At 38.0% G+C, this 25,253-nt stretch overlaps 1 protein-coding gene across 6 annotated transcripts in view; it reads right to left on the reverse strand.

Moving 5' to 3' along the window:
• CEP128 (centrosomal protein 128kDa) overlaps positions 1-25,253 on the reverse strand; it is a 397,477-nt gene that overhangs the window by 41,752 nt on the left and 330,472 nt on the right. For 4 of the 6 annotated variants that reach the window (XM_015558069.1, XM_015558065.1, XM_015558066.1 and 1 more), the window contains 3 exons: positions 22,149-22,198; positions 9,304-9,393; positions 1,638-1,661 (listed from right to left, as the gene is read on the reverse strand). In XM_015558069.1, coding sequence (XP_015413555.1) covers positions 1,638-1,661; positions 9,304-9,393; positions 22,149-22,198 — 164 coding nt within the window. Of the gene's footprint in view, positions 1-1,637; positions 1,662-7,652; positions 7,680-8,734; positions 8,793-9,303; positions 9,394-22,148; positions 22,199-25,253 lie in introns of those variants that run through there. The other 2 variants (XM_015558070.1, XM_015558067.1) reach the window with 2 other exon arrangements.

Consider the following 25,253-nt stretch of genomic DNA (forward strand, 5'->3'; position numbering starts at 1 on the left):
AATAGGAAATAACAAGTTTACTTACAACCATATTTACAGATGAAGGAATCAAGGAACAAGTGACTTTCTGAATGTTGTATGAGTGGCATTTTGTATGCTGAACTCAAGTCCTCAAACTCAAAATTTCTGTTTTTGTTCATACTTTTAAAAAGAGCATTTAGTTCATAAGCCAAATCCTGTTGGCAAGACACTCCCCTAAGGTTAAGTAAAATATATGTGGAGGAACACTAAACATTTTATTCACCTACAATGTCATCATACTGAAACTGAGAAGGTCAGTGTACTTTCCAAATGGCCCAGTTAAATTTAAGGAATAGATTATTTACCCACTAGGGTCTGGACACTGTCATCAACTCTTACTTGCTTACACAGGACTAAAGTGTGCTCCATTAGCATCTTTCCATTCCTCATACAAAAAAACTATTTTATTCTTCATTAGCCTTATTGTTTAAAGGTTTCTTATTTTTTTCTTCATTAAAAACACAAAAAGATAAAATAAAAATCAACACTAGTCCCAGGCCACTCTTAATATTTTGTGTGTTTCCTTAAAGTCTTTTTCTTAAAACAAAATATGTATATTTGACACTTGCATCATACTCTCCATTAAACCTTCCGATACCACTATTTTCCCCCACATAAGCGCGGCAATATTTACTTTTTAAAATATGATTTTCTATGGCTGAATAATATTTCATCATAAAGTGGTACCATTAATTTATTTTACTATTCTTCTAATTCACATGGTTTTTATTATAAAAATGTTAAAAAGTAATATAACCATATTTTATAATACTTTAAAAACAGAAGAAATGAAATCAAAGCCCCAATTCTTGTCTAACAAGTCACTTTTCTGAGTTTTGCTCACTCTCTAATATTACTTTTTCATCTGCCTATCATTATATGTTATCATTAAAGTGCGTATGATTTTGTATCTTGAACTTGTTTCAATTTAACATTGTATTATAAGCTTTTTCCATAACCACTGTGGCACAGTGGGTGGAAATTCCACATTAAACCGAAACATTATATTGTCAAAAAATAAGTCAGTCCCCTTTTTATCCTAAAATCATTTAAAATAAATCATTTTTGCAATAAATATTGCAAGCATGTGGTCTTTACATTCTGGCACTTTAAAATATTTCTTAATACTAGATTCCTGCAGGCAAAATTATTGAGAAAAAGTCTGACCAGCTTTTACCACTATTTGGATATTAGTGAAAATGATGTTAAAAATATTAAAGCTAATTTATCTTATCTGAACTTCAAAGCATAAATAGCATTCTGATGTCAATTTTTCATCCACCAGTCCTTTTAGTGATTGAAAAATACAGAAACATACAGGGCATTGATCATATAAACTAATTACGTTTTCCTTAGCAAATCTTAGCATCATCCTACTAAAGAGAGCAGTGGCCACTTAAATATGCACGTTTTTTGTTTTTACTGATTTTTTAAAAATTTTAAAAGTCTTCATCCACATACCTTTCACATATAGTTTAGCTTATTTCCCCCTTTGAGTCTTAGATGTAGGATTAGAAATGTTTTCTGGAGCTGCTTCCTTTGGGGAGTGCTCTGACATCCACGTCAGGACCCTGCAGGAATTCTGATAGAAGGAAAAAGAAAATGCCCCAACTTACCGTTTCTAACACATTTACACGGTCCTGCAAATAAAGCACAATATATCATTATAAAAGCAAAGCTACGAAGATAATTTCAAGTTTACTTAATTTTCAGATGTTCTTTTTATTCTCTACTACTAATAATTTGTTTTTAAAATGTAAGAACTGAAAACTCAGGGTGAGTCTACAATAGAATTAATCACAAAAGGATCACTGTGCTTTTCCTCATCTCTGCAGGAGTTAGGATTCCAGGGTTTAATTTAGCAGTAAATACCATACATTCACATATAATTGCTAAATGGAATAGATTTTACCTCTTCTGCATTGGTAAAATTATTTATCTACTTAAGGATATATAATATTAGATACATTTGAATATATGAACCATGACTAGACAATAGTAGTGATATAAAAAAAGGAATTTAGTAATATATCAGTTCTCAATTAGGTATATAGAACAAAGTTTGATCTTTCAGGAAGGTAAAGTTCAGACATAAGAATACTTTATCAAATGAAATTAATAAGCAAATTGTTCATTAAAACAAGGCAGGAAAAATAAATGAGAAATATGTGTCACATACAACCAATCCTGAACCCAGATGGGTCTTCATCACTTATGGTATCTTAGAAGGTTTCACAGAAATAGCAGTTTTAAAAAGGGTTATTGACAATAATACTTAAAATGTTAAAGTATCAGGAAAATGGCTGCATTCTCAATCCAATGGTTGTATTCTCAACCCTCTCAGAGCTGATGGCTATAGACAGGGAGGTTTTACTAAATACAGAAGCTGAATTTGACAAGGAGGAGAGTCTGAAGATTTAAGAAAGTAGAAAGCCATCCTTTCTAGGAGGGTCAAGGCCATTTTCCCTTCCTTTCTTTCATTTTAAGCAGTTGGAAGAGACATGTGAAATCTGGATTTGTTTGTTTGTTTGGATAATCAAATTAATCCTTTAGTCCTAAGAGGGAAAGGGGCAGGTATGGTGCAGACAGCCACTCAGCTCAGGTCCCCTGTGACTCTGCTGGGACCACCACGGACCCACGACACCAAGTAGCAGAAAAAAACCAGCCCTCACCTCCTTTCTCCCAGCTTCCCCTAACACAACCCAGAGCCTTGCTCTAAAAGGGCTTCTGCAACCCAACCTCCAAGCGTCAAGCTGGGAGACTGAGCTGTACATTTCTACCCTTTAAACGTTTGGCTACATGGGCAGGGTTTAAATGAAATAATTATGCAAAATCAGTCCAAAGCAGATGATTTTTAACAATATAACCTGTTCAACCACATTTTGCTGGCACACTTGAGAGAACTTCACCCTTGAACCCAAAGAGTCATGAAGGTAACTGCTATTCTGTTGGTGACTTATGCACTGTCACATTTGAGTGGTTCATAATAAATGCATACAATGCCTCAGGTGAGCTTTGATCTGTTGTTGCCAGGCATCTATTCACAGTGTATCTGGACAAAACCATTGAGCAACGCTTTATCATCCTTTGCAAAAAGAACAGAACCTCGCTAGAGGCCTATAGAGACAGAAACAGACTTTGTACGGCAGCATATCTATATGAACCATCTCAGAAGGCTCAACATATTCACAGCCATTGTTTGGGCCTTAAGTTTTCCCCAGGCCATATATTTATGGGCACACATTATTTAGGATTATCATATTTTAAAAGCATACATACAGGTAGTTTGAAATCAGTAATTTCATATGATGTCAATGCAGTAGAATTGAATTAAATATGCCTATCTTAATTCATATCTTAGTGTTTGACAAAGATTAACTGATAAAATATATGTAATAGTCTTCATTTCACTTAAATATTTGTTACAGGATTTTAGAAGAAATATGTACTGTCATGGGCCACATGTTTTTATCCTAGCAAAATTCATGTGCTGAAAACCCCAGTGTGATGGCATAGGGACAGGTGGAACATTGGGAGGTAATTATATTAAGAGGAAGGAGCCCTCATGATGGGATTAGTGCACTTGTAAGAAGAGACAAGAATGCTTGCTTCTCTTTCTGCTCTTTGCTGTGTAAGGACATAATGAAAAGATGACCTTCTCCAAGAACCAAGTCTGCTAACACCTTCCCAGCCTCCAGAACTGTAAGAAGTAAATGTTTGTTGTTTAAGGCTCCAGTAATCTGTTATAGCAATTCCAGCTGACGGGGAAGCATGTATCTAGTCTATAAGACTGTGATCACAAATGGTCAAGAAAACTCCATTTTGTTAAAGTATAAGAATCAATAAATGATCTATTTTGATGCAATTTACTTATGCCCATTTGTCTACTATAATCTACTTCATTCTAAATCAATAAATAATTATTTTGATGCAATTTACTTATGTCTATAACCTACTTCATCCCAACATGGTACTAAGACAGCTTTCCATGAAAAAATGTACATGTTCAGAAAAAGAAAATTCAAGAAATAGAAAATTTCAGCTTATATGTAAAAGAATTAGGCTACTGCACATTCTTATTCTCAAACAAAAATACCTGCATACTTCCTCTCATGTTCTTCTTATTAAAACAGAGATAACTTAAGCCAATATTGTGGCATTAATACAACCTATACAAAAATGTTAATATATGTCCTAGAATGAACATGTAATTATACCAAAATAAATTATATTCTTCTTAACCTCTCCCACTCTTACTACAACCACCCTCACTTAAACTACTAGATTATAGTTTGAATCTCCATTTCAGCAAATTTTACCTTCAAGCTCAATTCGACCTTCAAGTTCAACACTCTCCCAACTCCCTGACAACAAACTCCCGCCAGCCCATGCTTGGACCCAGAAAAGTACTGTCAGGGCATTGAAAGGGGGTTAGGAGGTGGGAGGAGTAGACAGCCTCTGAAAGTAATGAAACACTCTCACTATAATCATGCCATTTCAGGTGGTTTCAGTAAGTCAATGGTTCTCATTTTTGAAGCTATGGACTTTCTGTGAGAGTCTGATGAAAGTTGATCTTCTCCCCTGGACTGTATGCTACTCACAACACACACATAATTCTCCATATACTTTTATGAGAATTGCAGACCCTCTGAAGCCAAGGTATGGTCCTCAAGTCCTTTTACTCTAAATAAAAACATGTAAATAAATTATTTTATTAAGCCAAATCTATTTATTTCTCCTGTATAAAATATTTCTAGATAACACCAAAAACAAGGGGGGGCAGGCAATTGGGAGTGAAAGGTCAAACAACAATCAAAGAAAAAATGTTCTTCAAATACTTTGGGGGGGTAAAATAGTCTTAGGGAAAGTAAACTGTTTTGTTGCTGTTGTTTCTTTTTTGTGTGTTTTTGGATAATTTATTTTCCATTGTTCTTTAGTTCTAAGGAGGGAAAGTCTAAGAGACACCTAAAATGGCAACCATTATTTTAATGTTTACTTTTAAAGATTATACATGTAGTCACTGCACAGTTTTTGAGTTACAATGGACAGTACTAGCTATGCTCATCATATTACATATACTTGAATTTCTAAGGAAAAATAATACTGCTAGACATAACATTTTATGTCTAGCTGACAGGTCAAGTAGACAGAGTTCTATTCTGGGGGAGGTATATAGCATATGTACTATAAAATATGTATTTTATTAAAAATTGTCACAGGAATATAGACAGCACAGGGAATATAGTCAATTACATTGTAATATGTATACATGGTATCACATGGGGACTAGATTTATGGGGGTTCACCTTGTAAGGTATATAAATGTCTAAACACTATGCTGTACATTGAAGTTAATATAATATTGTATATAAATTGCAACAGGAAATTTTTTTAAGTTTTAATAAATATGTATTTTAACTTTTCATGATAAAGTTAGTAACTTGCCTTGAGCTGTATATATTCCTTTGCTACTTTATAAATGAACCAAGACAAATTCATTAGCATCATTGCAGATGGGCCAAAATTTGGAAGCTAAGTTAGGAAATGAGCACTAAACAGTTTATTTGATTCCGCTGAGCCAATCAATTAGACACACTGATTAATAAATTCCATCTAAGCGATGAACTAGAGGCCTGATAGGACCAAATAATCAGAGCTCTTCTGCCTTTGGTAAGTGGAGTTGAACAGATCTAGTGACTTCATTTTATCACAACAATGCAGCATTTACAAGAATGCTTTACATATATACATTAGCATATTTTAAAAGCACAATAGTGGCATAAAAATATAACAAGAGTTTCTATCCCTTCCAAGTCGAAGAAACTTTAAAGTATAGAATAATTTTGGAAACTTCCCTGGGACTGCAGGTCAATGACAGACACATAATTTAAAAAAAAAAAAAAAGCCCACAAAGGTGACACCCTGCCAGCACTGCTGTAAAAGCACAAAGTCTCTCTTCTGGAAGAAAAACCCACCTGGCTTCCCTCAGAACAACCACTGCTCGGAATTCTTCCTGTCAATGCTAACTGTCTCATCCATGCTCACACTTCACCTGCTACTTCCTCCACGTCCGCTATAAAATGAAATGCAAATATGTCCCTTTCTCCTCCACGCATTTCCACATGGCAATCCATTTCATTTGACAAACTGGCAATCATTTCAAATGTATTCATGATATTAAATGAAAGCAAAGGTTTTTATTCACCACCACCACCACCACACACACACACACACACACACACACACACACACACACAAAGGATCAGTGTTTGGTGATTTAAAATAAAAGAAAACCAAATAAAGAGATAAAGATCACAAATAACCTCAAAACTGCAAACCAAAAATGCGATAGAATATAGCAAAAGTTGGCTTTGAATATACCAAATGAATCGGCAATCTACACATAAAATTAAATGTTATCTGGTAAAAGTCAAAGTTACTCTAGACTTGTGAAAAGCTTTAGGATATGTGGCATTAAACAGTTTGAAGTGGTTTCCCCCTCACCCAGGGTTTTATTTAGCCATCTACATATATATAAAAGTCTAAGTGACTGGAATGACCGGAACGACTGGTTGCTATGATGCGCACTGAACACCAGGGGGCAGATGCTCAACACAGGAGCTGTTCTCTGGTGGTCAGTGCACTCCCACGGCCAACCTCCCCAGACCAGCCAACCTCCTGCAGTCCCTCCACCTGGCCAGCAGGTCCTGGGCTGGGATGGGGAACCAGGGTGGGTGGTGGTGGATGCGGCCCCATTCCCAGGGGGCCTGAGGGCCGGCTTCCTCCTTGGGGCACTCAGCCAACCTCCTGTGCCTCATTCCTCCCCCTGGCTGGCGGGCCATGATCGGCCTGCCACCTGCCCGCCCAGGGGCGGTGTGGCAGCAAGAGAAGGAGGAGGAGGAGGGGAGGCGAGGAACCGCACAGTGGCAGAATGCTGATGGCGGCGTCAATGGCAGCATCAGCGTCCAGCGTCCATTCCTTCTGCACCCGGCCCAGCAACCATCACCTCCTCTCTGGCCTGGCCCTGAATGACCTGGCCCCGATCACCCTGATCACAGGCCAGGCCTACAAACACCACCCATGCATGAATTTCATGCACTGGGCCTCTAGTCATTAAATAATTGTGGTCAATTCTTGTAAACTCATTTAACTAGCTGCTTATGAGGCCTTTAAATAAACTACTTCAAGGTCCAAAATTAGAAAACAAATATGAAAAGAAATTCACAGTAAGGCATCAAGATTTTGTCGAAATAATTGTCAATATGAACCCTTCAATATTTTGATTTATCCAAAAAGCCAATTTAAAAAGATGCATCATTTCCTTGCATGGAAGGAATACCCAGTAATGTTCTTTATTATATGCTTTTCACCCAGGAAGTAGAAAATCAGAAGCAGAAACTATCACCAGATTTAAGAACAGAGTCAAAGTGTGTGATCCACGTCTCTGATCTGTTCTCTCATCCACTGCTATTGTCATGACAGAGACCAGAGGCACCCAGCTGTTGTCTAGCATCCTTCTGCCCTATTCCTAGGTCTACATTTTGGGTTTGTGATCTTGTTTGTTATGACGCCATTACTGACCATTTTACCTCAGTTTGACACCATTCGAGAAAGGCTGAGTTTGCACTTACACTGAAGTGGGATGTGTGTATGGGTTCCTGGTTGGAGGAGAAAGATGAAAAGAAAGATAAGCAAATGTGGCTCTGTGGGTTTGATTCAACAGATTTCCTGCTGGGAAATGCAACCAGAAGTTAGGTATGGGTTTTGCTTAAAGTCCCTGTAAACACTCCAGTCAACTGTATGAAACTGTATAAAAATCTCAGATTTACCCTTTGTATTTCAGACCACAAAGCAATGTGATGAGGTTTGTGTTTTCCCTGGAAAATGAAGAATCGCTTTAAGATTCTTCTTTAAAGCACAAATGTAATGTGATGCATAGGCATGGATCTATGGGATAAGACTACAAACCAAATGAAGGGCAAAAGACAGAATTACCTTACTTTTGAAACTGCTCAATTCCACAGTGAAACTGCAGGTACCAGATAACAGGAGTTCAGTGAGCGACATTTGGACTGGGGAACAACTAAACATTATTTGCAGGTAATATAAAGGCTATAATGGTGGTTAGGGGCAATGCAAATGACAACCAACATAATTTCAAAGATTAACTGTCCCCCAGGAGAGATGTAAGGACTGAAGTAGAGTAGTAGGGGGAGAATGCCATCAGCCCAGAAGCCAACACATCATATTATTTTTTTCAAGGGTTTACATTTTAAGAAATAAAGTGCACGTCTCCAGTTGTGAGGTGAGTCATATATTCGCTGAACATGCTCTGAACTCTTATGCAAATCACAGTGCAGCAGTGATTATGGCATAATTTATGAGTAGGTTTGTGTCAGGCACAACTTGGGGAAACAATAGGGTGTGCCATTTTTTCAGGGTGTGTATTTGACTGCCACCAAATATAGCTCGCTTAATAAGACTCCCTGAGGCTGACATCTCCTTTGTTTCCCTCAAGGGCAAATGCCTCCTGGGGTTCTAAGTGAAGAATGTTCACAAGGAAACCCACATAACCATAGAACCCTTTGTCCCAAGCTCCTTCCTCCTGAATATTTGGATCACAGCACCTGATGGTTGACTATCACGCATGTCACACAGCTGAGTCATTAAATGGTGTAGGCAGTCAGTCTACCCGGAGAATTAAATGGCTTACCTTTGAGCAATTCCAATAATCCACATCCTAATTTACATGCAGAGTCATTTACTCGATTCTTTTTAGGAATTAAAGCACAAGGAAGATTGTATTATAGACTCCCTCTCACTCCTATTCCCATATTTTTTCTGTGGGATGCTGTGCACAGGTCCCCCTCACCTTTCTATTCCAGAGAGGCTATTGATAAGTATAATCACAACACAAGCAAATGGTTTTAAATAATATATCTGGCTGACATGAGTTAGGCTTTTCTTGCTTCCTGATTCAGTTTGACCATGATTAAACCTATTATCAATTTCCATTTCCTAATATACAAGCCCAGGTAGGAAGGAAAGGTGGTTAAGGGATTTAAAACTAACCTTAAATTATCTATACTCCAAATATCAATGGTGCATTATTCTTAGTATATAAGAAAATTAAGAAAAATAACAATAAACTTAGTTTTTAGTGGCACTTCTAAAAAGCATACCTGAATGCTGACCTACCCTGTATATCCTAAAATACAGTAAATGTGTTTGGACTACTTAGTTTTAAATATCCTAAATATTTCTACCTATGAAATACTTAACTGCTTTTTCTTCCAATTGAGCTTCCTTGTGAATTCTCATTGCAGTCTGACTAGTATCTTCCCAAGGTGGAATTTTAAACTGTAGCTTTGGCTGTTTGAGAGACGTGAGCAAAGAAAAAGAGTTGGAAAGCTCTACTGTCTTAAAATCATTGAAAGTACTATACAGAGTAACAGCTATAAAAATAATGCTAATAGGACCATAATAATTTCAAATAATTTTTTAATATCTGCATTTGGAGAAAATATCATGATGTACTTTTCAACTGTTCCCCAAAATAATTCCTTACCCACCTTAAAGTCACACATTTTAGGAAAATCATTACTTGTAATTTAAAACATTTTATTCCTTAGGATTATAAATAAAGAGTAGTGATTGAGTTCAATTGCCTTGCTTTCAAAATCATTTCTGGAAGGAATTGATCCTTAATTCCAAAGTCTATGTCATGAAAGAGTAAATGAGATGAGAGTTTGTTAGACACACCCAGGCAGTTTTAGTGGGTAATGAGAACCACTTTCAACACTTACAACCTTACCTGTACATAAGGAAGCACTGATGCCTGGGGTTTCAGGAGTTCAGAAAGGTCTGATTACTCAAAATTATCCTATCCTTCCATTTCAAAATTATTTAAAATTCTACCAATGGAACTTTATTCCTTCTTTTTTTGTGTTTTTTTTTTTTTAATCCTCATTGGAGGATAGTTTTTTCCATTGAGAAAGAATGGAAGGGAGGGAGGGGGAGAGAGAGAAAAAAAAACATCAATTTTAAACAAATGTGAGAGAGATACATCAATTGGTTGCCTCCAGCATGCACCTGAACCAGGGCGAGGAGTGAAGCTACAACCGAGGTACCTGCTCTTGACCAGAAATGAAGTCTAAGACTCTTTGGTTCGAAGGCTGACACTCTACCACTGAGCAACACTGGCCAGGGCTGGAAATTTATTCTTTGAGGAAGAACTCAAAAATTTATTCTTTGTCCCCCACTCCCATTAACCTTTTAAAAAGCAAACATCCTTGAGACAGATAACCATTAAACTAGCTCATTCCAAGGCAGGTCACAGTGAGTCAAATCTAGCCCCCTGAGAGTTTCCATAGGTCCAGAAGAGAAGAAGTGTTTTTACATTTTTATTTGGCTGAAAAAAAAAAAACATCAAAGAATGCTATTTCATGACATGTGAAAATTACATATAATTCAAATTTCATTTTCCATAAATAAAATTTATTGGAAAGTAGCCTATTCATCTCCCTCTAAATAGTCTATGGTTGCTTTCACTCAATAATGGCAGAGTTGAGTGGTTGTGAGATGGCACATAACCTGTAAAGTGGGAAATATTTTGCCCTTTACAGGAAGTATGACGACCCTTTGTTCTAAGGTGTTGGTATCCCCTAGGAAATACGACCTGCCACACAGAGGTCACCCTGTGGCAAAACTATACAATTCTGAAAGGAGGGGATAAGGTGAAACACACTGATCAAAGGTAAGAAAAGAGAAAGGAAGAAACATATCCCCAGAATATAAACCATTCCTCAAGCCATATAAGTTTCTTCCTTTTCTCCATCATTTTTTCTTTCATTCCAATGTCCTTCCTTCCTTCCTTCCTTCCTTCCTTCCTTCCTTCCTTCCTTCCTTCCTTCCTTCCTTCCTTCCTTCCTGGCTCCCATTCTCCCTCCCTCTCTTGTACTCATTTATACATTTATATAATCCATCCATTCATCCATGCACACACTACTTTGGAGATTGGGTACATAGTTATTGACAAGGAAGATAAGGGTCTCTGCCATCACAGAATTTACACTGCAAAAGAGAAGACGTAGACACAAATAAAGAAGATACTCAGCAACTGTGATGGGAGTGGGGGCAGAGGTTCACCTTAGAGAGGTGGGTCAGGTTAGGGTCCCACAGAAAGATGGCATTTGAGCTGAAACAAAGGAAGAGCCATATTTGAAAGACTTAAGAGAAGAGGATGAGAGAGAGGGGGAGTGGCACATGCAAAGTTTCTGGGACACAAAAGGGACCATTTAATTCCAGGAACAAAAGGGACATTGGTATGTGTACTGTGGCTGTAAATTACCAGCATCATAAAAAGCAACATTATTTATTAAAAGCTTATTATTTGCCAAATTTGTATCAGGTGCTTTCGCATATGTTCTCATTTAATCCTCACAAAAACTTTCATTAGGTAACATTATTAAATTTTATTCATTTAAAGTCAAAGAAGCAGACTTAAAGATATTAAATGTATTGCATTACACACTGTGATTTAAGGTTGGAGCTTAGACCATAAACCAGGTCCACCTGACTCACAGGAGTCTATACTATCTCTCAAAAACAAATGAAAGGTCACATTTAAATATATATATATATATATTGAAAACCTCTGTGAAATGAAGCTAATGGAAATACCACATACTAACAGTGCAGTTTTATGAACAAACAGACAATAAATGCATTTTTATGACCATTGGGACTATGATGTGTGTGTGGAGGAGGTAGGGCATACCCTGGGAAACTGGAGCCTCCTTCTCAAAATCGCACATGCCAGCACAGCATTCCAGAACCTTACTCTAAACAGATGTCGGGGGTCAGTGTAACAACACACCATAAAATTTAATGTTCAAATGAAAACCATTATTGGTACACATTTTTATATTCATTTACTATACCGTAAAAAGTATTATATGCTTACCATATGCCTTTCTTAAGGGAGCTGCAACTCCTTCTGCCTCTGGGTCTGCCGTTGGGCCAGCTCAAGCACATGGCCAATACTGCCGGGGAGCTATGAGAAGGACAAAGGCAGCAAAGGCCTCCCCCTAATTAGCTGTGCTGTTGTACAGGTGGATGGCAGCCCTATTGTTCTGCTCTCCCAGCTCTTTCAGGTGTGGGCTACAGGAGCTTAGATTCATCGCTGGACTCAGAAATGGCCTCTCCCCCCACACCTGTTTCATTCGTGACAAATGTGTTAGTTCTTTGCGAACAGCGAAATGAAAACTTGGGATTTCAATTACAACCAGAACGTGGTAAAGACATGGAGTCTCTTGTAGGTAATAGTTTTCTATTTCATTTCATGAACAAATCCAGAAATACTGTTAGCAGACATTAAATGTTATTTATTAGTGTGCTAATAAGCCTCTGCACTTCCAACAGCGAACATTAAACTTCGAACAAATTAAATTTCGAGTAGTGAGCGGAACGCGGATGCTCAGGGAAAGGAATGCACTTCAGAATCAATTTTTCAAAACCAAAATAATCACTGATTATGATTCAAAGACAAAGACACAACAGGAGATGCTTATTAGTCATTCTTTCAGTTCATTTTAGTTTTATCACTTTTTGCACAATTTAAGATTTATGCAAACATTTTCAGTGTTGCCTTTAATTTTTGCCAGAATATTTTGAACCTGGTTGGAAACTGAAATTGAAGAAGCCCGAGGAGGGCTTTAATAACAACTTTCTTCAGTCTGTTTATTTAAAACATGATGAATAAGCAAAAAGAAAAGGTGCAGAATGGAAAAAGAAAAATGATCCCTTCTCCTTCCTAGAAGTGCCTGAGATTATTGGATGGTTCCTAATCTTACACCAGGAATTAAAATCTTCCTCACATGCCAATGGCCAAAAATATGTATTTATATGACAGTGTTCCCAGTTGTCATGTGTATGTAAGCTTGGAGCCTAAAAGATTATAACTAGTTTTAGAGTTACAGAAAGGCAGTGAGAAGTTTCACTAATTTTAAGTGCCACGTATTGGGACTTAAAATTAGTGAAATAAGGCACTTTCTTAAAATTAGTTTCTTATATCTCTTTTTTGAAAAGGTATGGGGTCAGTTAGTATTTTGCCACACTAGACACATATGTTTGCTAACAAATTATTCTTGGGGGGTGGGGGAAGAGGAAGAAATTAAAAGAAAGGCCAGGAACCTAAACAAATTAAGTTCAGAAAATCAGTTCTCCATAAGCTCATAAGGCATTAAGCACGGTGGTATGGAAGCCAGGCAGATTCTAATACAAATGTTAGCTGGGCCACTTACTGGCTATGCAGCTATCAGGCTCAGTAGCTTCTCTATCTGCACAATGAGAATAACAGTATCTACCTGATAGAATTGTCATAAGGAATAGATGACCTATATTTAGAACTTTGAACACAGTGAAAGACACAAAAGAATTGCTCATTAGCTATTAATATTATGCATTAACAAGTCAGAGGGTGTTTATTTTCTTCTGCTTTGACGCACACACCATCACCCTTTGGGGCGGATTTAGCGTAACCTTGATAGGAATTAAGGAGTATTAAATAAGTGTTTGTTAATAGAATGAAACATAATCTTAGTGAGTTTGAAGACTCCATCTTGGGGAAATCCTCTGAGCATTTCTTTATGTTCTGGAAAATCAGCCACAGATGGGGCTCGGTGATAGCCCTGGAATGAGAACTATAATTTCTTTCAACAATGCCCTATTAATGCTTCAAATGTCAAGATTTGTCTTAAGAGTCTATGGAAAATGTTTCAACCAGAAATATATTGTTGATGAGCATTTGTTTCCAAATTTGTTGCACAATACTGTTTCATCACTTCAAAAATTGCTTTTCACAACTGTCAATGTTATCAGGAGATGGAAGAGGAAAGGGAGAAAATGGTGTTATAATCAAATGTTTGTATACCCCCAAAATTCACAGGTTGAAATCCTAACTTCCGATGTGACGATATCAGGAGGTAGGAACTTTGGGGTGATTAGGTCTTGAGGATGGACCCCTCATAAAAGTGATTCAGAGTCCTCTTTGCTCTCTGCCATGTGAGGACAGGGCAAGGTGATGGCTATCTATGAATCAGAAGAGTGGCCCTCACCACCTACTAAATCTACCTCTGTGAACACTGAATACAGACACTGCATCTGCCTTGACCTGGGACTTCTCAACCTCGGGAAATGTGAGAAATAACTGTTTCTAGTTTAAGCTGCCAGTCTAAGGTATTTTTTTGTTATAGAGGCCTGAAGGAACTCGGACTAACAGTTATCTGTACAAAGTTTAAGGTCTATCTGGGAAGGTGACATGAAAAGAACAAGAAGAAACATATTATGAACAGTCTAGAAGCAATCAGTTAATCTGCAACCCAACTGAAATTGCCCACAGTGGACTCTGGAGACATGGCCCAACTCTCAGACAAGCTCAACACTGCAAAACATCATAATGAGCTTAGATTATTGTCATTTGTCACAAAAACATGCAAGCTATTCTTTCTATCAGCCCCAGTGCCCAGGGTGCCCAGAACTCGGACTCCACAAAGGCACCGAGAGATGCTTTATGGAAATGTTGCTTTTCATGGAGCCAACTGCAAAGGGGATGTGTATGGAGACAGATAAAATAATTTCCCACCTTATGGGAACAATTTACAAAATCTGTAACACAAATTTGATTCATTTTTCACTACCAAGTTTTTTAAACTTTCTGTCATGGAGTAAAATTTGGGTTTTTGTGCTCAAATACTACACTTTGTATTTTTAAATGTTTCCAAATGGCATTTTTTAGAGACTTTTTAATAACCTTGACTCAAGGAGACTGCTGAATCCTGAAGACTTATGTTTTCCATCCCTCTGAATAAACAGAACCAGCCACGTTTTTATATTTTTTTATCCTGGAAAGAAAATTATCTAGTCAATCAATTTCAGTACATTCAGACAGAAGAGTTCTTCCCTCCCAGGGCTTTCTACTTTCCACTTTAATTCTGTCATAAATTTAGAATTAAAATTAGGTTGCAAATTTCAGGTAAAATAGGGTGATAAAATTTAATGACCACTAACATTTCAAATGGAATCTATTTTACTGAGCTTGGTTCTCCATTCTCCTGAGCACTCTTGACGTAGTAAATTGAAGTGTGCAGATCTAATCAGCTGAGACCCTGCTTGACCCTGATACAAACATCTAAAGTTTCATCTCTGTTGAGACCTCACACTGAATTTAAGTCTGGGTAAGCCTCCTCACCTTTTGACAAAATAGAGATTTTAATGAGCCATTAAGTCACCTCTCCCTGAAAGTGGCAAAGTATTGCCCAACCTGCCCATAGCCCATAATCACCCATTTTGTTTAATTTGTGACATTGTTTAAAACAGCTTTTATTGGAAAAAGAAATAGATACGTAGTGACTTGCCTATGTTCCAAAGAATGCATTTTGGGGAGAATAAGTAAGTCTGCATTACATTTTGGTTTCTAGGATTATATAAATTTACTATAACTCCTCTGAGTCATCTTAGGAATGAACAGGATACTGAATTTACCTTTTAGTTTAACAAGGCCTTAAACAGTCAATTTCAAATGATCAGTTTATTTAAATTGGGACTTCTGTACAAGTACTTTAGGATCTCCCAAGCAAATCAGAATTTCAGTAGAAATTTAAGAACTACTTTAACCAATTCTTCCATTCTTCTGAAGGCCCAGTGTTAGAACACAGCACCACTTTTCACCCTCACTTTCCCTTCACTTTCACTCAGAGACTCTTAGTTGTCCTGTCTTTGCATTTCTTCCCACAATCTCTATAATCTCCAAACCACTGTGTGGTTTGAAAGTACAGGTTATGGTCATTCCAGTCAGGCAGATATGATTGACAGCAAAACCACGGAAATTACCCATTTGGTCTGTCACTGGTCCAATTTATCACATGGTTGGTTACCAGGAGGATGTGCCATCCGCTGGGACTATTGAGATGTTAATGCCCTATGCTGTCAGGCTCTGCCAGGACAATTTCTTTGCCCATGTCAGTTTTTTGTCTTTGGTGGTTTTTCTTGCCCAGTTAATCTCTACAGATGTGTCTGCCAACTTTCCACTAGATTTCTTTTCCATATTATAATGCCCCTATATTAATATTTATTAGACTTGTTCCAAGAGAACTGAGAAATTCAAGTTCTATTTTTTTTCTTAAAAACACCATGCTGCCATATGCTGGCAACTCCATAAGTAGATGGTGTGACATGATGGCTGAGAAAAAGGTTATCTTCTCCCTCCTGTTCTACCAAATACTTTTGCCTTAGCACTGCTTGGGCAACCAAAACAAAATTAAACTCCTGCCCCTCCACTCCCAAAACATTTGCCCAAAATAATGAAATCCTTCTAATGGAGGGTTCCAGACTATTTCTAAAGCTATCTGGGAGAGAAATTAAACAGAATTATAGGTCATGTAAAAAACAACATGTCTATAATGCCATTTAATATCCTATATGGGCATAGCTTCTGGAATGTCTTAGGGAAACATATATTACTTTTTTAAAAAAACCACAACACTATTTTTTAATTAAACAAAGAATTTAATTCATTTCTAGTGAAAATACTGATACTGAATAAATATTTGTGACATTTAGATGATAGATCCTACAGCTAAAGTTTCCTTGTTCCTCTTGAAATAAGTGATTGATACTCATATGTAGCCCATATAATCAATTTTGTTATTGCCCCATTGTGACTTTTTCACTACATTTGAAAAATATATAACAATTCCTTTAGCATAATCTGATCCAAATCTGAATTTAAAATCATGGCTGCCCATGAAAGAGGGGGAGGGTAAGACAGAGGAAGAGGGTGAAAGAGAGAAAGGGACAGGGAGGGAGGGCAGACAGGGCCCCAAGAGGGCAGGGGCATTTACAGCACTCTCCCCAGTGGGTAGCACTATGTCTGGCACACAGTAGGTGCAAATAAATAGTCAGTGTGGGGAATCAGAATCTATGGAGGCCCTGCCAGGCACCAAGGTTTACCTACTTCTTATTTAAGCTAATCCTCTGTCTTGGAGTCGGTATCATTACTGTTACCAAAATATAGGTTTGGACATTGCTTGTAGTAAAAGAGGAAAATAAATAAGAAAATGCACAACCATAATCATCCAGTTTTCTCTCATTTTAAATAAAGTTAAGAGTGAGATGAATATAAGTGTACATGAGAGAAGTACCATATGCATTTTCCAGGTATCTACTCTGTTTAGTAACTGTCTTAAGTAGCAATTTAAAGCTTTTCCTCACTAACCATGATATGCTTTTCATGTGATTTGCATTCTGAGAATCACAGGACAACACTGGGAAAAGCAGGAAATCAATGAGAGGTAGTTTGGTAATTTAAAAATGAAAACAAAAGCAACAGCAGCACCTACCACTAACAGCCATCTCTAGTAAAATGTCAGTCACTGAACACTTTTCAACTAAATTGAGGAAAAATGGGTTGCCATTTATGTCTATTTAAAATGTGTCAGCTGATCTCTAGGGGATTAAAGAGGGCTTTGCTTGTTCAATTTACCTCAAACCCATATGCAAATGATACTCATACAGCACCACACATTTACAGTCAAAGACAATACTTTGTTTTTAGGAAGAGCAGCGCCCACAGTGTAACCAACTGCAAATGTCACACAGCACAGACACAAATACCACAGCCAGACAATGCTAAGCTCCAACAAAGAATTTTTGGAATTACCAGCTGTATTGTAAAAATGACTGTCAAATATGTTTGACTCCATTGTTTGTCATTCTCTGAAGATTGAAAACACTTTCTCTGCTACCCCATCCCCCTCACCATTTTACCCTCTTCCTTTTCTATTGACCTCTAGCACTCACTCCTAGACCTTTCTTTTCAATGTTACATTCAAAGAGGGAGGGAGAAGAGAGCAGGACAGAGAGAAGGAGGGAGTGAAATGTACGTGTGTGTGTGTGTGTGTGTGTGTGTGTGTGTGTGTGTACGCGCGCGTGCAGGGGCATAGAATTTGAAAGTCACCCCCCAATTTTTTAAACAAAAATGAACCCCGGGGCAGAGATGGTTGTTTTCTAATACGTTGTTCTCTCTTCTTCAGGAGAGCCAGGAATAGGTGCCATATACATAAGACCCTGGCATGGTGGCATGTATTTATTTATTTATTTATTTACTCAACAAAAATTTACTGAGTACCTACTAAGGTGAGGCACTGAGCTAAGTAGTGCACATTTGGGAAAATAAAAGACATGAGAGTTGCTTCATAGGCATGATAGGAAATTACAATTCATCATATGGTAAACTTTTATTTTAAAACCTAGACTTCTTAGCCCCGTGGTTGGCAAACTGCGGCTCGTGAGCCACATGCGGCTCTTTGGCCCCTTGAGTGTGGCTCTTCCTAAGCCTTAGGAGTACCCTAATTAAGTTAATAACAATGTACCTACCTATATAGTTTAAGTTTAAAAAATTTGGCTCTCAGAAATTTCAATCGTTGTACTGTTGATATTTGGTTCTGTTGACTAATGAGTTTGCTGACCATAGCCAAATCAATTCAGGCATTTAACAGAAATTTATTCCATTTTATTGATTATTTTCCTCTTAAAATATTCTTGGCTAAGTTTCTAGGCACCATGCTTTCCTGAAATTATTTTCTTTACATTTTAGACTTCTCTGCAGGAGTTTCATCCTCAGCCTGTTATTTATGTGTTGGTGATCCTGAAAGTTTTGGCTTAAGTTTTCATCTCTGTTCTGCATATTTCCCTGGGAGTCCTCATTGCTCCTAAACTTGTAGTATCATCTGTATGAAATGAAAACCAGATCTGATGACATCAAATTCTGCATGTCCAGTTCAAACTCTTCTGAGGTCATATGTGAAACCTTCTTAACATTGCCATCTGATGTTTCAAAACACCCACACTCAAAATATCGTAAATTGAACTAATCAACTTCTCTTTATCTCATTGCATAACAACCATCCATAAAGTTCCCCAATCAAAACACCTGAGTTATTCTTAACTCCTTTCTTTTTACTTCCTAACAACCAATCTCAAAGTGTCATAGGTTTTTACATTATAAAATACATTAAAACGCACACCCTCATCTTCATGCTCTCTGCTACTACCCAATACAGGCAACCATTGTTCTTTGCCAACATTATCACAAATATATGCTTAATTGGTTTCCCTGATTTCAATCTTGCTTGCCCCCAATGCTTTTAAGCCAGTTATATAGATGCAAATTTGATAATATTGTTCTCTTTACTATTTTTCCATACACTAAAGATAAAATCCTAACTTCTTTAGGAGATCCCTTAAACCTCTATTTACCTTACAGATTCCCATTTTGCCTCTGCTCTCTGTCACTACTTTCCACCATACACAACTTCTTTCAGTTCCTTAAATATGACACCAATGCTCTCTTTACCGCAGGCCTTCCCATATCCTTCACATTTCCTAAAACTTTTCTTATCTTCACTCCAAACTTGCCAATGCTAACTCCTGGTTATCATTTAAATATTGACTTCCTTTGGGAAGCCAATTTGATTGCCACTCCATCCCAGCTCATCCTTTTCAGCTTTGACCCCCTAAACTTACACCCAACCTACCATTATCTCCACCAAAGACAGATTTTCTTGCTATATGCTCCCACAGTGAGTTATCGCCCCTAGTAGCATTTTAAAATATTTTATTATAAATGCGTATTTAACATTCTTTTTCACTAATTACTGTGTAAAGGGCAAGAAGCTACCCTGTATAAGCAGCTTGCCTTTGTATCCCTAGAAACTAGTATAGGACCTTGCACAATAAAGATTTGTTCAATGAGTAGATGGAGCGCTTTTTAGTTACAGGGAACTGGGAAGAGCTTAGAGACAAACACCCACTACCCTTAAGAAGAAGAATATTAAATGCAGAATGTCTGTTATACACAATTATATGATGATAATGAGTAAATAAAATTGACTCCAATTTGCACATGTGGGGATTTGCTAACACTGTAAATTGGAATTAAATATGTAGCTCTCCCTTCTGGGATAATCGAATCCACACTAAAGATTTCTGGAAGACAGTTTGATGATTTTACATTATAGATCAGAAAATAGTCATAGCAAAGTTAATTGAGTTACTCAAGGTTACCCAGTGAATCAGAAGCAGAGACAGGACTTAAAACTCAAGAACTGCCAACCTCCAGACCTTGGTGCTATCATTTATTTAAAAATTCCTTTGTCTTTTTCTCCCCAAATTCTATTGTGTGATTGTATACTTTAATAGATAGTCTTCTCAAACCTGCATACTTTAATAGATAGTCTTCTCAAACTATCACCCGTGATACTGACATTTGAAGACTCGGGGATGTAGGCACCTTTGATAGGTCTTCCTCTAGTCTGGAACATGAAAGGCTTTCTGGGACGTGCCTACGCACTCTGTGCTCTCTGCGAGTGCCAGTTCCTTCTTAGATCTAAACAGAGTATTAGTTAGACACTAGTTGCCTCTACTAAGTGCCAGCAGTGAATTTTTCTGCTGTTGGATATCATACTGGATGATGCCCTACATTTAAAAGTCCCATAGTTAGTTGGCTGGGACATTCTATTGCACTCAATAGACATTTTGGTAGAAAATGCTGCCAGCACTTAATAAATATTTGAGAAGCAGCATTGGCTATTAACTTTAACAGGATTACAGATTCCAACATTCATATTGTGAGAGAAATAAACTCAAAAGGGTCTGTGCTGCCATTTCAAAAGGCCAGATATGTATTACGTACTCAATAAATATGTTTATATGTGCTATTCTGGGGCCAATGGTAAATATGGTGCATAACCAAAATGCCTCAAAAAGCTTTTATATATATATTTAATCTGTACAAAATTGTGGTTAACACAAGCCACTTTTATTAGATATATAGAGCTGTACTCTTCTTCATCATTTTCAGATCAATTATAAAACTTAACAGATGGAGCATCAGATAGAAGAGTCCCCAATTATAGAACATTCCTCTTGCTCTTTCGGCTTTGCTTAATCCATCCTTCACTGGCCCAAAGCAAACATCTTTACCCCTACAGCATTCAAGCCAGCTCATTGCATCACTCTCCAGTCCTACTTGCATCTCCAGGCCCAAGGAGAACTTTAAATGTCCAAAGTATTTACTGTTCTTAATCCACAATGTTGACATTAAATGAATTGGTTCTGTCATGCGAATATAACTGATTATATTTCCCCTAATAAAGATAGACATTTGAGTTACCCATTTGTAAGTTAGGCCAATGCAAAAGAAAGAGAACTTCTGTCAGATGCTGAGTTAACACCAATTGCTCGTTCCACGGAAATGTCAATTAACATTCTAGTGCAACCTTTCAAACACAATTTTCTAATTCAAGAAATGTGCATAAATCCATAGTGAACCGAGAGGCATACAAGGTAAGTCTTAAGGGCCATATATGTGTTTATATTCTTGGTTGGCCATTGGTAGATGACATTCATGGAGTCAGAATACTTTCAACTTTTACTTGAATATGTAGATTCCATGAATTCATCCTTACTCATCAGTCCTGTTTGGAGGGAAATGATTTTGCAAAGATGTTGCTTTCATTTCCTAATGCCACTAGTAAGCTAAACCAAGGAATAAAAGTTCCTTTCAAGAGCAGCATGAAGGCCGAGTTGGCTTATTTTTAATTGATTTTAGAGAGAAGAAGGGAGAGGGAGAGAGAGAGAGAGAGAGAGAGAGAGAGAGAGAGAGAGAGAGAGAGAGAGAGAGAGAGAGAGAGAGAGAGAGAGAGAGAGAGAGAGAGAGAGAGAGAGAGAAAGAGAGAGAGAGATCTATGTGAGAGAGAAACATTCATCGGATGCCTCCCACACCACCCCGACCAGGAATCGAAACTGCTACCTTTTGGTATACAGGATGACACTCCAACCAGCTGCGCCACCCAGGCAAGCCTGAGTAAGCTTCATGCTTTAGGAGATTATAAATGCTCTCAAACACTTCTAAAGGAAGCAAATTCCAACTTGGGCTTTAAAGTTCTGACTTTTTTTTACTCCATTTGTCATCATGGTCTGAATGGGACAATATTAAAGGCTAACCGGGAAAACAACAACAAAAAATGCCTTTATCACCAGGATACCTGCCCTATTGGACAATTTACCTGTAGAGATTCCATTTCTTCATCTTTTCTGTGGGACTCCTCCAGCAGATCTACAACAAGAGAGTAAAATACCCATCAAAATGCAGTACAAAAATTGGTAGTCTCTTATTATCAAACACAATGCAGTCAGGGGCTTGTATAAACTGTTGTCTGGAATAAAATTTGATGTCCTCATGCCCACGGATGAGATGAGCAGAGCTCTGGATCCTGCCAAACCTAAGCTGGCTGAGAACCCTGGGAGGTCCCAGAGCTGGTGGAGATACTGGAGAATGAGACCAACTCAATTAAAATCCAAAATCACATCAGAATTTTAGAAATTTGGTCCATTTTACATAACTCAAAAGTAACACAAAATTTCCCTTAAACACACACACACACACACACACATTTTTTTTCTTTTGAAAGAAAAATGAGAAGCAAACCATTTGCTCTTAAACTCCCAAGCCAACATCTCCAGAGAAAATTTTATAACCAAATTAAAACACCCTGGAATAATGGGTGTTATTAATGGAAGTAGAACACCAGCTTAACTGTACAGTCACATTAATTATCATTTCACACTGCAAGGGTGGGAAGCATTGAAGCTACATCTGACCAAGAGGTTGGCACCATCTCAGAGAAATCAGTGGCTGGAAGGCGAGGTAGTCGCTGAAGAGAGTTCTGTCTAAATGCCTGCGCACAGCCACAGTGCCTCAGTGCCCGACATTAATTTATGAACCTGCTGTAAAAATATATATGCATATATTTGGCAAGTAGAATTTTCTGCCTGCAGCTATACCACCCTGTGCTGTGATGTTATTAGATCTCACAAACTTAGAGAGGGCTGGGCTGAGTCAGAACTTGGATGGAAACTGGCAATAAACACCTACAGCAGCGCACATTAATATTAGCATTTGCCCTACGCTGTGATTGATATAGCTTACCAAGAGGCTGTACTGCATAAAAGAAATATATAACCTCCAGAAATTCAATATATATCCCAGAAAGGCAAATGTTTTTAGCAAGTGCACTGCCAGATGCAGGAGGAAACAACAGTATTGTGGAAAGCCAAGCCACAATGGTATATGTCATAGCTGGGTGGGCAGTAAGTACACTGAAACTCCAGAAAACCTGGTAGATGGTATGATTGATAGTGATGGCCCTTTGAGACTGGATAATTATGAGAGAACTATAGGAGCGGCAAGCAACCCTCTCAAGACACAATGCACTTGGATTAAGAATAAGAGGTAGCTTTTGCTCTGTGTCCATAGTGGAGCTGACTTTAGCTCCCAGACCTCTCATAATCAGAGTTACACCAATAAATTAGAGGAGCATGGGAATGTATTAAGGTGGATTTTTAAAGGGATTTTTAGTTGGCATATCATGTTTCTTTAGCAGAAACAAACTTGAGGTGTGGTAGATTAAATAGCCTCGGTCATTCCTCTTCTTGTGTCCTTACTCAGTTGCATTGTGACACTGTAGCTACTTCCATCAAGCAGTCACGAGCACCGCTCACCTCTTCTTGCATAGAGGCTGCCTCCTGACTTGATTTGGTGAATAGAATATAGCAAATGCAACTTTGCCAATCTGCTTTGAAGGCGCAAGAGGCCTCACACATTTTCACTTGAAACTGTCATTATCATCTGAACAAGCACAGTCCAGCTTATTGAGATGACGAGAGACACATGGTCCAGGATTCTTCCCACCCCTAACACCCTGCAGGTTGCCTCCACTGGCAGTCAGGGAATGTCCAGAGCACAGCTACCCAGATGAACTGAAGATGACCACAGATGACATAGGTAGGAGCCCAGGTGAATCCAGTGCCAACTCCAATTCACAGAATTTTGACCTAAATAAATGGAATTTCAAGATGGTTTGGTGCCTAGTGCTTGCTAAGTGATAGCACTCAGTTGCTAACTGAACAACCATCACTTAGAACTTATTAGAAGGCTGTAGGAATAACTAATAGAGATGTGGGGGAAAAGGATCTAGGCTCTGGAGAAAATAAGCACTGGTCTGGGTGGGATGCAGGGAGCATGAACCAATAGGCATTTTATCCTGGGTGCCTCTATCTTTTTTTAAAAAAATACATTTTTTAAATTGATTTTAGAAAGGAAGGGAGGGGAGAAAGAGGTAGAAACATCAAGAATGAAAAAGAATCATTGATCAGGTGCTTCCTGAACACCCCCCAGTGGGGGTTGAACCTGCAACCTGGTCACATGCCCTGACCCAGAATTGAAACATGACCTCCTCGTTCATAGGTTGACACTCAACCACTGAGCCACGCTAGCCAGGCCGGATGCCTCCATCTCCATCAAGATGAAGTGCCATAAAGAGAAGAGCTAAGTAGCCTGGCTTATACTCTTGCCTTCTTCTTGACTAGGGGAAAGCATGGAAAGAGTTCACTGATAATCCCAAAAGGATTGGACAAAGAACAGAAAGAACAGCTTCCTAATGCAAAGTCAGAGTACTGTTAACAGAAGAAGGCAGGTGGACAGGCCAAAACAACAGATGCCTACTCCAACTGGTTTTAATAAATTATGTCTTCAGTGCAACTCTTCAATACCTGTGAGATGTGAGATCACTATTCTGTTCCCATGTGATGTAGCCATTTTGTTACATTACTTATGGTTATTAGGTGGTTCTCAGAGGTGGGCCCCTTGTAATGAATTGTGTTGGTTAATGGTATTGTGGAATTGGTGTGTTAGATAGTGGGGTCCATCAACCATTAAAGGAAAATGATCTTGTTCCCCATAGCCAACTTAGTATAGCAAACATCACATACCTTACCGAAAATTTACTGGGCAAATAAGGATATTGAGTCATTTATATAGCCAAACTCAACTTACACAATTGATAAAATATACACATAAGTTCAGTTTACCCTCAGAACTTCATAGTAGGATAATTGCAATTAAAAAATTATGTTCCTTTGCCCGGCTGGTGTGACTCAGTGTTTGAGCATCAACCTATGAACCAGGAGGTCACGGTTCAATTCCTAGTTAGGGCATATACCCAGGTTTAGGGCTTGATCCCTAGTAGGAGGCATGCAGGAGGCAGCTGATCAATGATTCTCTCTCATCATTGATATTTCTATCTCTCTCTCCTTCTCCCTTCCTCTCTGAA

Source organism: Myotis davidii, unplaced genomic scaffold (assembly GCF_000327345.1).
Source record: "Myotis davidii unplaced genomic scaffold, ASM32734v1 scaffold309, whole genome shotgun sequence".
NCBI lineage: Eukaryota > Metazoa > Chordata > Mammalia > Chiroptera > Vespertilionidae > Myotis > Myotis davidii.